Source organism: Kogia breviceps, chromosome 1 (genome assembly GCF_026419965.1).
Source record: "Kogia breviceps isolate mKogBre1 chromosome 1, mKogBre1 haplotype 1, whole genome shotgun sequence".
Classification (NCBI taxonomy): Eukaryota; Metazoa; Chordata; class Mammalia; order Artiodactyla; family Physeteridae; genus Kogia; species Kogia breviceps.
Genome location: NC_081310.1, coordinates 20,986,316 through 20,999,089, shown reverse-complemented (window position 1 = coordinate 20,999,089; position 12,774 = coordinate 20,986,316). Strand labels below are relative to the sequence as shown.

Genomic DNA, 12,774 nt, shown 5'->3' with positions numbered 1-12,774 from the left:
CTGCTGGGGCTGATGCAGAAGAATCGCAGGCGACAGAAGAGGATGGGACAGGGCATGTCCAGCATCGGCTATGCTGTCTACAAGGTACTCTGGAGCTGGGGTCAGCCGTCACGGCACGCCTGATGTCTTCGGTCAGAATAGTTTGGCCAGCAATTGAAGCGAATCTTTCTTATTGTTTGGATGTCCCTAACCAAGCATTTTCCTTGCTCCCCAAAATGCCTCCCCCAGTGGCCTTACTGAGGCCTGAATTCCACAATTAGAGATTCATTCCTCTGGCTTAAATCTCTACTGTTAACACTGAGACGTGTAATTCATTAAGCTTTGTCTGTCTGTCATTGAGGGTTCAGTGTAACTACACTTATTAGACTCTCTCCAGGTATAGGCTTCTCAGGGGACAGGGGCCAAGAAGGTGGCACAGGAGTATGAGGACATCCCAGAGTGGGGGAAGGGAGCCAAAGACAAATCCTCTTTCTCCCTGGGCAACCTTGAAACACTTGTTGGGACACACAAGGCGTGGGCTGGGGTGAAAGGAGCCCCAGGTCATTTTCAGTTCTGGTGTCTCTGGATTGAAGGTCACAGCTGGCTCTGGGCTCAGGCTGCAGTGCGTGGCTCAATACCTCAGTTTGCCCTGTAACCACCCCTCTATAGATTTCGCAGCCTGACAAGTAGGTTAAAGCGAGACCTCTGGGTCTTGACAAGCCTAGTCAGGATCAAATTGGAATCCACTTATTTTGCATAGGCAAAGACTTTTTATAACGAATTCCGGAGGGATTCATGGTGGTTGTTTTTACAGAATTTTGTTAAAAGTGAATTTCTTGGGAAAAATACAATTCTAATCAGAAACACCAAGAGCTGGCTGGAAGCCCAACATCTCAGTATATATAAGTGCACGAAAAAGAAGTACTGTAATAAGAAACCAGTAAGGAAAAGTGCAATTGTCAAGCTCATGTGACCTCCAGACCCTTTCTTTCTCTTACTTTGGAACTTAGAGCTTTAGACTTTAGTGTGTGTGTGTGTGTGTGTGTGTGTGTGTGTGTGTGTATTTTGTGTTGGAGGAATGGGAGTTGGAAAATAATTGCTGCTTGATGGCTGGAGAAAAGTATTTCAAATAAATAAGCTCCAATTCTACTCCAGCTTATCCCTTCCATCCCCACCTAGAATGTAAATAGCACCAAAACAGATTTTTTGCTTATAGGGATAAAAAACCAAGAAAGCACTTACCCTATGCATATCAATTCAACGCTTCTTTAGTGCGTATCTGCCACGTGCCAGGTACCAGTGCTGAAAGCTGAGAGCCAGAGGAAGAGCGCAAGGTTATTGACCTCAGGCTGCTCACAATCTAGAGGGGCAAACCACACACACATTCCACTAGCTACTGGGCAGGTCAGATCTGCTATGACGGGCACCAACACGGTGAGCTGAGGTCCCCTCAGAGACGGATAGCTTCGTGGAGGAGGAGAATTTGATCAGGGCGTCAAAAAATGAGCAGGACTTCAAAGGTGGATGAGGGAGAACATTCCAGCCATAGGGGACACCATGTGCTTCTTGACAGCTGGAGAGGAAGTGACAGTTTGGGAGAGCAGGCAGGAGGCGGGCAGGGCCAAAGCGTGGGCTGAATGGGGACTGTGGCCACCAGCTCTTCATCCACCAGCTCTACCTTCTCTAACCAGATCAACAAAGCATTCTTTCACAGGGACGTGAGCTAACCCACGGAAATAGCTTTGTGGGCATGGCGTTTGCTCTCGTAAATAATATATACGGCATGTCAATTTTTCAGGCATTAGTTTACAGCTGCTTATAAAATAACCCCATGGGCTTCCCTGGTGGCGCGGTGGTTGAGAGTCCGCCTGCCGGTGCAGGGGACGCGGGTTCGTGCCCCGGTCCGGGAAGATCCCGCATGCCGCGGAGCGGCTGGGCCCGTGGGCCATGGCCGCTGGGCCTGCGCGTCCGGAGCCTGTGCTCCGCAGCGGGAGAGGCCACAGCGGTGAGAGGCCCGCATACCGCAAAAAACAAAACAAAACAAAACAAAACAAAACAAAACAAAAAAAACCCCATGTATGTGATCCGTGGACCTTCTTCTTATAGCCAGAGGCATATAAGTTAGAGCATGACATCTGTGAACACAGCCACTTTAACGTTAGCGTGAGGAAGGTGTACAGCCCTGTAGGGAGTGTCTGTGTCTGGGCTTGTGGAAAGTACCTGGTGTTGGAGAGAGGGCATGTAGGGATTGCAGGGGGGTACCGTTCTCTGACCCCTGGAACTGCCTCTTCTGGCTTTAACTGTCTGCAAACTGGAGGCTGGTTTGAGGTGGGAAAACTGACACTGACTGAGGAACAGCCAGAGACCCCCAAAGGCTAAAAAGCCCTGCTTGTCTGGCGCCCTCTCTCTCCCCTGTAATCTTCCTGCTGTGACGACAGGCTCCTGGACGCAGGCCTGTCCTTTGCATTCAGGATCTTGCATTTCAAAGGTGACTGTCGGGCTTCCCTGGTGGCGCAGTGGTTGAGAGTCCGCCCGCCGATGCAGGGGACGCGGGTTCGTGCCCCGGTCCGGGAAGATTCCACGTGCCGCGGAGCAGCTGGGCCCGTGAGCCATGGCCGCTGAGCCTGCGCGTCCGCAACGGGAGAGACCACAGCAGTGAGAGGCCCGCATACTGCAAAAAAAAAAAAAAAAGGTGACTGTCCCTTTCCATCCATCAGTGGGCGAGGCGACTGAGGGCTTGTGCCCCCTGAGGCCTGGCTGGCTGGCTGAGTTCCTGCCTGAGGATTCTTGGCAGTGGATTCAGAGCATATTGCCTGCGGCGGTGGGCGGGGTGAATGCAAAGACAGCCTAGGTGGTTGAGAGCCCCTGCCCAGGGGCTGAAGGCAGGCAGTTGGGAGGCAGATCCCCCAGGACCTCTGCTCTCCCAGACAGCCAGGGCCTCTGCGTGCGGGGATTTTAGCTTTAGATGCAAACTTAGAGGAGTGACAGTGACTGCAGACTTTTCTACCTCTGCTGCCAATTATAAACGGGGGCTCCAGCGTGAGGATGCCAGCTGATCCAAATTTCCCCTAATTTTTTTCCCTCAGAGTTGGCAGCTGCCCACAGACCTAAGCCACAAACAATGCCCTTCCTGCTCTTCTGGTCAGAAGAGCCTGCTTGGGAGGGGCAGAGGTGGGAAAAGGACTAGGGGGTATTGAACCCTCTTCGGAGTCTTCTCTGGCATGGGAGGACTCCCACTCTGCATCTGAGATCTCCTGTGGGCATCACCATTTCCATTTGCAAATAATAGGACCTAACTCCACCTAGACTAGTGAGAAAGGAATTTACCAGCTCATGTCACCAAACCCAGGGAAGGACAGGGATGCTTAGGACAGGGCACGTGCCTGCCCCCAGGACCCTTTCTCTTCACGTCTCCCCTCTGGTGTCAATGCCATCTTCCTGGTCTGGCTTTCTGCACAGTCTCTCTAATATCACCCACTTAAAACAAGGGGGCCCCTTCCCTTAGCTCCAGTTTGAAAATCCTAGAGAAGTCTGGGATGGACTCAGCTTAGGTCACGTGCCTATTCCTGGACCAATCCCTGTAGCCAGTGGTGATTAAGTTATGTCTCGAGTTGAGTGAGACCCCTTTCTGGCCAAGCCCTTGATCTGGAGGCCAGGTCTGTAGGTCTGTAAGATGCTAGCTCTCATTTAACCCCCAAGGTTAGTACTCCTCAAACATTTGGGATCCTGGTAGATTATACAATATGAAAATAAAGTAGAACCTTTTTTTTTCCTTTCGGATTTCTAGGGCTCAGTAGTCTACAGATGGTCTTGAAAATTCACCAATGACTTTCCGGTTTCAGAAATGCCGATGACTCTCACTTTAGCACAGAATTCCTCTCAGTGTTCCTGGACTGCACGATCCGTGGGCCAGATGTGGGGAGGGACACAAAGGCACAAAGGGAGGCCCACGGCACCCTCAGGTGACATGCTCTTTTCTCCTGCCCTGTAGGTCCCCAAAGAGGTATGTGAACACTGACGGAGACGTCCTCCTTGGTAAGGAACAGCTGGGCTGCCTTCGTGATGGGCACCCGGTGGCCTGCGCTTCCTCTGATGGAAGCCGGTTCTCCCACATACCGACTCCCACGGGATCCGGTGAGCTGCTAACCCTGAGAGAGCTGGTAAAGACGCTTGGGTCCCACCCGCCAGGAAGGGGACAGTGCTGACCTTTGCCCCTTGTGTGCCTGGTGGTCTGATCCAAACAAGATGACTGTAGCTCACTTAGGCTCCTGTTTATCTAGCCGACAGAAATAAAGGCCCTGATATCTGATAAGAGAAGGAAGCACCAACTTTATCTTTTTGGCTCCCAGCTTTTCCTGCATCTCCTCAGTGATTTACAGCTGGGTTTAGAGAGGCACGTCATCAGGGTCGTACTTACATCTGGGGTCTCCTGCTGCGGTCCCAGGCCTCACCCAGCTATCCCGGCGGCCTCGTGGGCAGGGGCTGGCGGGGGTTGCTGTGAGACTGCCTCATGCACGCGGCTGGCACACAGCCAGGCCCCAGCTCGTTCCAGCCCAGCGAACCTCTCCTCGGCTGCACGCTAGGGACACCTGGGAGCTCTTGGACATCTCCATGCCCAGACCAATTATGGCAGAATCTCTGGGGTGATTCCAATGTGCAGCCGAGGTTAGGAACCGCTTGTTCTGTCTGGGGCTACCCCAGCCGGAGTCTGTTACTCTAATTATGTAGGGGTACGTTTGCCCTGCTGTGCTAATCCCTGCTCCCCCGGCTTCTCAACCTTGGCCACCTGGTAGCATGTGCCAGTGAGGCCCACGTTCACAGCTTCCAGCCTATGCCTTCTTCCAAGGCTGCTGATCACTGGTCTACCCTGCCTGCTGGCTCCCAAATGCATATTATTGGTTATAGAGGCAACAGACAAGAGGGTATGGATGATTTAGAGCATGCCCCTCTTCACTACTCAAAAGTAATTAAATTCAAACGTGCGTTAAGTCTGATGGATGGTGGCTCCCATCAGAAGCGGCCCGTTTATGAGAGCGAGGTCCTCTGCACACGCAGTGGAGCCTCCGGGCGCATCTCCCGGTGCTCTCCGCGCGTCGCCGTGGAGCCTGTGCTCTGCAAGTGCCGGTGGGTCTTTGGTCAGCGATTCTAAGGCCTGGGGGCTTGTGAAAGCACAGGCTGCTGGGCCCCAGCCCCAGAGCCTCTGATGCCGCAGGTCTGGCTTGAGGCCCGAGGACTTGCACTTTCAACAAGCAACCCCAGGGGCGCTCACGCTGACCCTGGGCCCACACACTCATGGCTGGGCCAGGCCACGGGGAGGGGCGAGAGCCAGGGCCCTGGTGGCACATGCCTGTGTGGAGTCCCCAGTAGGACAGAGGTGCCCCGGCTCCCGCCTCCGTGCTCTCCGCCTCTCACTCTGGCCTCCCAGGGGAGGCTTCTGCAATCTGTCCCGCCCCTGGGTTCCTGCGAGAACTGTTTGCCCCGTTCCCTTCCCACGTCCCGCCCCACGCTTCTCCTTCTCCCCTGCTGGTTGCCCGTTTCCTCCCCTGGCAATCATCAGGGAGGGCAGGAATGACATGTAGCCCCTTAACACTTGCACTCAGCCAAGGCCTTGCTGGCCATGCCCCCAGCACTCTGCTCAGAGTAGAAAACTTCTGGTGGTGGTGGTGGGGGGATCCCAAGGCTGTGGCTGCTCTAGTGCCCAGGTCAGCGGGGGCAGGCTCGAGGGTCCCGTGGAGTCCTGACCAGGGCAGTGGATGGACGCAGGTGGCCCTGCCCTCCTCCCCTGCTTAGCAGACCTGTGATCCAAAGAGGGTCGGGTGACCATGAATAGACACTGTCTGCCCTGGAGTGGGCAGTCCAGCTCTGGGTCACACAGAAGTCACAGCCCTTGCAGTTTACCAGCACCTGTGCTCTGTCACAGGCATCTAGATGAAGACTGGTCATGAAGATACAGTGCAATGGGGAGGCTTCATTACAGCAGTAATAACACCGGCAACCGTGTTTACAAAGCACTCTGTAGCCGCTAATTAGCCCATGGCATATGACCACAACCTCCCTCTCCCCCAACAACAAACAGATGGGTCTTGGGGAGCATCTTGTCCCTCCCAGGAGGGCCAGGCCTCCCTCGGGGTGGCCACCCCCTCTGTCTGCCTCCCTGCCCTGCCCCCCTCCCCCAAATCTGCTCACCCTGGTTACCTCACAGAGCAGTTTTCCAAGCCAGGCCGAGGTCAGCAGGCCCTTCTGGCTGCTGTTGCTTGGGAACCAGGATTGAAGCCACAGGCCTGTATTGGGGAGCTCGGTGCCACACCCCCAGGTATAGCTGCGGAGTGAGAGTCTGTTGGATTCAATGAGGGATGATTCATGAGGACAAATATCCAGAGAGAAGCTGAGCACACCTGCTGTCCAATCCTTCATTTAAGCGGGAAGAGGGCAGGGGGTCTGGCCAAGGTCAGTGGCGTAGTCAAGGTCAGTGCCTCAACCTCGGCCGGGCACCCAGAGGTGCTCTGAATACACTTGATGGTGGACACACGGTGAGCTCACGACAGAATCCAAGGCTTCCTGATTCTCAGCCCGGGGTTAAAAATCAACCGTCCCTAAATTAGTGCGATAAAACCCAACTCTGGGGCCTTCATCTTCCAGGATTTCATAAGGCATTGACCCTGACTGTTGCTTTGCCCAGCTGGAGAGCCACATGGATGAGCACCTGGGCTGAGACTTCTTCCTGGGCCGCGACTTCTTCCTGGGCCGCCAGCCTCCGCCCGCTCCAGCACCTACGTCAACCCGCGCGAGGTCTCGGCACGTGTGCAGCGGCGCCCCCCGCCCCCGGGGAGCACGCGGTGGTGCCGTCCACCTTCGGGCCCTGCAAGGACGGCGACTTCTGCCTGAGGGTGTTCTTGGAGGAGAAGGCCAAGGCCTTGGGCGTGTCCTTTCCCCCCGGAGTGGCGGGGGTGACAGAGGGACCTGGCTCTGCGCAGAGGCCCTGTCGCTGTGCGGGACCCACCCCGGCTCCCAGAAGAAATTTGTAGAACACCACAGATCTCAAGGGTCCTTCACTAGGTGTCCCGCTCCTGCCCCTACACGTTGGTCTATAGGCCATGGGGGAGTTTTCCTTAAAAAAGGTCAAGGCTAGAGAGAAAGGGCAACAGTAGCAGCCGGGTTAGAGCGTTTTCCTCACAGCGGGGATGGGCACTGCATAGAGGAGGATCTAGATGAGAGCACCGCCTCTTCCCTTACACACCACACACACACACACACACACGCACACACACACACACACCACAGACACACACACACAACACATATACCATACACATCCACAACACCTACACAAACACGACACACAACATATACTACACAACATACAACACACACACACACGTGCACACACACCACAGACATACACACACACACCACATACACACCACACACACACACGCACACATGCACACACCACAGACATACACACACACACCACAGACATACACACCACACACACACACGCACACACGCACACACCACAGACATACACACACACCACAGACATACACACCACACACACACGCACACACGCACACACCACAGACATACACACACACACCACAGACATACACACACACACCACAGACATACACACCACATACACAGATCACACACACAACACATATACCATACACATCCACAACACCTACACAAACACGACACACAACATATACTACACAACATACAACACACACACACACCACAGACATACACACACACACCACAGACATACACACCACATAGATCACACACACAACACAGACATATACCATACACATCCACAACACCTACACAAACACGACACACAACATATACTATACAACACACACACACACACCACAGACACACACACACCACAGACATACACACCACATACACAGATCACACACACAACACAGACATATACCACACACATCCACAACACATCCACACACACATGACACACAACACATACTACACAACATACAACACATACACACACCACAGACATACACACCACACACATCACACACACCACATACATATACACACCACACACACCACAGACATACACAACACACACACCACAGACACACACACACCACAGACCATACATACTACACATACATACCACACACACACGCTGTACATACACACAGACCACATATTACCACACACATATATACCACACACACATCACAAACAGACCACACACACCTGATGTACCTTACACATACCATACACACACATCACACACACCACACATATATAACACATATATAGCACACACATATACACCACACACATTCCACATACCACATGCACACACAAATACCACACACACGGACCCCACACATTGTATAAACCCCCCCATCCACCACACACACGTTACACACACACCATACCTATACATCACACACACACACGCCATACATACACACACACCACATATACCACACACACACATACCACACTGTACCACATAAACCATGTACGTGTGTGCATGGACACGTGGGCTGTGGGCTTGGTGGCTCATTCCTCAGACACCATTTCAACAGGGATTCACATAGCTGGGTTCCTAGGGGAAGATGAGAATAGTAACTGGGGCAAGGTGGGGAGAGAATTCCCCAGAAGAGTGGTCCACCAGGGGGAACCTTCTAGATTCCATGAGGCGCCCACTGAACTTGGCAGCTCTTGTCTCTGGTGAAAAACTCAGGGTGGGGGGAGGTTGGGGAGGTGAAGGGAGGGATCCTGGTTCAGTTTATGCAGTTTGGCGCTAGTAGGAACTGAAAGTCTTGCGTAGGAATCCAATCCCTCAGCAGAGTTAAAAACTTCCTAAAAGAACCTAGCCATTAGCTATATGTTTTACTTACTCATATTTGTTTATTCTTTCTTTGTGTTTTAGGGAAATTGGGGATGTAGTAGCTGGAAATCCACAAGAGGTATGCCACATTTTAGTATGCCAAGCTCTGACACTGATGCATAGTAGTCATTTGGGATTTCTTATTGATTCATAACTGCTCTTTATATATTGAGGATGATAACTTTATTCATCAGGGCCACAACATTTTCTAGGTCCTGGCTCTTCCTGACAAAGATGAGATAGACGCAGCACCTGGAACCCAGGCTTTGTAACACATTCCTACCCTGTAGGGGAATCTGAATGTCCCCCACATTCAGGCAGGTGGATCCTCAGAGCACTTGCTGTGAGCTTGAGCACTTCTGGGCAGGATGAAGAACGTGATGGGAGAAAGAGATCTAGTCCCTGCTCTTAGACAGACCTCCAGTCTTTTAGACAAATGACAGAGCATATGGAAAAAGATGAAGGGCAGCTCATGCCGGAAATGGATCTAAGCCTGTGTGAATGTAGTCTGCGGGGGCTAGAGTGAGCACCTCCTTTGGGAGGCTCCATGGGGGAGGTCATTTCAGAGCAGACTTTGGAGGAAGAAATGCGCAGAGTTTGTGGGTTCACCCACCTCACTCCCTCCCTGCCCTCTTTCTCAGATGCGGAGCACAGAGGCAGCACGTTGAGTGTGGCTGTTTTGTGAGGGGAAGTGGTAGTATTTGGCATATATCAAATCTGTAAGCTCATATTTCTGCAGATGCATGCAGAGGTGCCGAAGATGGACCCTTCTTGCCCTGGGGGCGGGGCAGATATGCCGTGAGTCTATTAGATAGAAAATGTGTGCCCCATTGTCTGTTCTTTCTCATTCCCATTAGTCTCTGAACTGGACTTGGTGCCCAGTAGTTAAGCTAATGGTCAGTAGCGGCCCCTGCCTTGAGTCAGCTGCAATTCCTGGCACCAGAGGCCCTTTCTGTGCTTCTGCCGCCGGGTGGTCCCAGCTGGTCAGCTCTCCCTCCTGCCCCTTTCCCCTTCCGCATGGCAGGTAGATGCCAGCTCAGCCTCTTCACTGCCCCCCAGGCCTTGTCTCTCACAGTAGCTGCTCCTCCTAGTGGCCCCAAGTGTGTTAGAAAGGCCACTGTGCCAGTGTGGAGGGTGTGGATCTGAGTCCACGATTCAGGTGGGGAGAACTCTCCTTCCCCCCCTCCCCCTTTTTTTACCCTGCTAAATCAACTCAAAACTGACTCTACTACCATCATCAAAAATTCTACAAATAATAAATGTTGGAGAGGGCGTGGAGAAAAGAGAACCCTCCTACACTGTTGGTGGGAATGTAAATTGGTACAGCCACTATGGAGAACAGTATGGAGGTTCCTTAAAAAACTAAAGATAGAGCTACCATATGAGCCAGCAATCCCACTCCTGGCCACATATCCAGAGAAAACCTCAATTCGAAAAGACACGTGCAACCACAATGTTCACTGCAGCACTATTTACAGTAGCCCAGACATGGAAGCAACTCAAGTCTCCATCAACAGATGAATAGATAAAGCAGATGTGGTATATATGATGATGAAATATTACTCAACCATAAAAAAGGATGAAATAATGCCATTTGCAGAAACATGGAGGGACCTAGAGATTATCACACTAAGTGAAGTAAGTCAGACAAAGACAAATATAATATGACATCACTTATATGTAGAATCTAAAAAATGATACAGGGCTTCCCTGGTGGCGCAGTGGTTGAGGGTCCGCCTGCCGATGCAGGGGACGTGGGTTCGTGCCCCGGTCCGGGAAGATCCCACATGCCGCGGAGCAGCTGGGCCCGTGAGCCATGGCCGCTGAGCCTGCACGTCCGGAGCCTGTGCTCCGCGACGGGAGAGGCCACAGCAGTGAGAGGCCCGTGTACCACACACACACACACACACACAAAATAATAATAATAATAAATAAAAAATGATACAAATGAACTTATTTACAAAATAGAAACAGACTCACAGACATAGGAAACAAATATATGGTTACCAAAGGAGAAAGGAGGGGGAAGGATAAATTAGTAGTTTGGGATAACAGATATACAGTACAATACATAAAATAGGTAAACAACAAAGACCTAGTATAACTATACTCAATGTCTTGTAATAAACCATAATGGAAAAGAATATGAGAAACAAAGTATATACATATACTCTTTCTCATACTCTCAATACATATATTTGAATCACTTTTCTGTACACCAGAAACTAACACAATATTGTAAATCAACTATACTTTAATAAAAGAAACTTACTAACCCCCAATTTCAGGATTTCAATCTCAGTCACTGTCGGGGTGCACCATCTCCACCTCCCATGGTCTTGGGGTTTTCTGAAACACCAAAACAAAAGGAAGTCTGTACCAGTCCTCACTGTTCTCCCTTGAGATGCCCACTGTCTCAGCTCATAGGTTCCTTCATGTCTGGCAGCTCTTGGGCTTCTGTACTAGGTCTGCGGCTTAGAATCTTTGGTAAACTAGGAGTCGCCAGGCCAAGGGCACAACCTTTCTGAGGTCCCCAGAGCACCATGTATGGAGCCGTACAAGGGTTCCCATATTTCAGGGCCCTGGGAACTGCCAACATCTTCTTGGTCTCAGGGAAACTTGGCCTTTTCGCTTTAAGGTACCCCTCCCCCTGACACACACACACACACACACACACACACGCACGTGTGCGCGCGCCACAGGGATAATATCTTCAGGGGACTTAAGACTTTACAGGAGACAGGAAGAGCCATTGCCCTTGCCTTCAAGAACTTCTGTTTTCCTCCCTCCAGAAATCTCCAAGACTTGGACAGCTGGACATTTAAAGGGCCTGCTTGGAATGGGGTGGGGGAAAAGAAAGCAAATGAACAAACACACTAGAGAAGGGTTGCAAAGATGCTGTCAACATGTAATATGACAACAGTAAAATAATACCTGTTTTTGCCAGATTGCCTTACCATTTACAAAGCGTTTTCATGTATATTTTCTCAGAGCAACAGATAATTCCACTACGTTAAGGTCCTTGAGAGCAAGGACCATGTCTTGTTCACCACGACATCTCAGACACAGATACAGAACAGTTCCCAACATGTGCCAGGTGTCCAGTAAATAGTTTTTTGAAGGAGTGAACGAACTGAATTACCGTTTGCCATACCATGTATGCCATCATTTAAAAGTGTCTTTCTCCCTGGTATCCAAAAACTCCATGTGCAATGACATCCCCTAGTGGTGAAGTACCTGCTATGTACCTGTTTGTGCCCGTGTCCATTTTTTTCTCTCACTTTTTTAGCATAAATTTTTATTGAAGTATAGTTCCTTTACAATGTTGTGTTAGTTTCTGCTGTACAGCAAAGAGAATCAACAATACATATAACCCCTCTTTTTTGGATTTCCTTCCCATTTAGGTCACCCCAGAGCACTGAGTAAAGTTCCCTGTGCTATGCAGTAGGTTCTCATTCATTATCTCTTTTATACATAGTAGTGTTCAAATGTCAATAGCAATCTCCCAATTCATCCTGCCAACCCCTCTTCCAAGGGGGGCTTGAACTTTTGTATTTTTGTTTTTTTTTCGGTACGCGGGACTCTCACTGCTGTGGCCCCTCCCGTTGGGGAGCACAGGCTCCGGACGTGCAGGCTCAGCGGCCATGGCTCACGGGCCCAGCCGCTCCGCGGCACGTGGGATCTTCCCGAACCGGGGGCACGAACCCACGTCCCCTGCATCGGCAGGCGGACTCCCAACCACTGCGCCACCAGGGAAGCCCGATGCGGACCATTTTTAAAGTCTTTCTTGAATTTGTTACAATACTGCTTCTGTTTTCTGTTTCGGTTTTTTGGCCACGAGGCATGTGGGATCTTAGCTCCCTGACCAGGGATCAAACCTCCACCCCCTGCGTTGGAAGGTGAAGCCTTAATCA

The 12,774-nt window shown here is 51.2% G+C and overlaps 1 protein-coding gene across 1 annotated transcript in view; it reads left to right on the top strand.

Moving 5' to 3' along the window:
* Positions 1-12,774, top strand: part of CAPN8 (calpain 8) — a 69,589-nt gene that overhangs the window by 44,514 nt on the left and 12,301 nt on the right. The window contains 6 exon segments of the mRNA XM_059053970.1: positions 1-84; positions 3,971-3,982; positions 6,659-6,731; positions 6,734-6,798; positions 6,801-6,901; positions 8,903-8,939. Coding sequence (XP_058909953.1) covers positions 1-84; positions 3,971-3,982; positions 6,659-6,731; positions 6,734-6,798; positions 6,801-6,901; positions 8,903-8,939 — 372 coding nt within the window.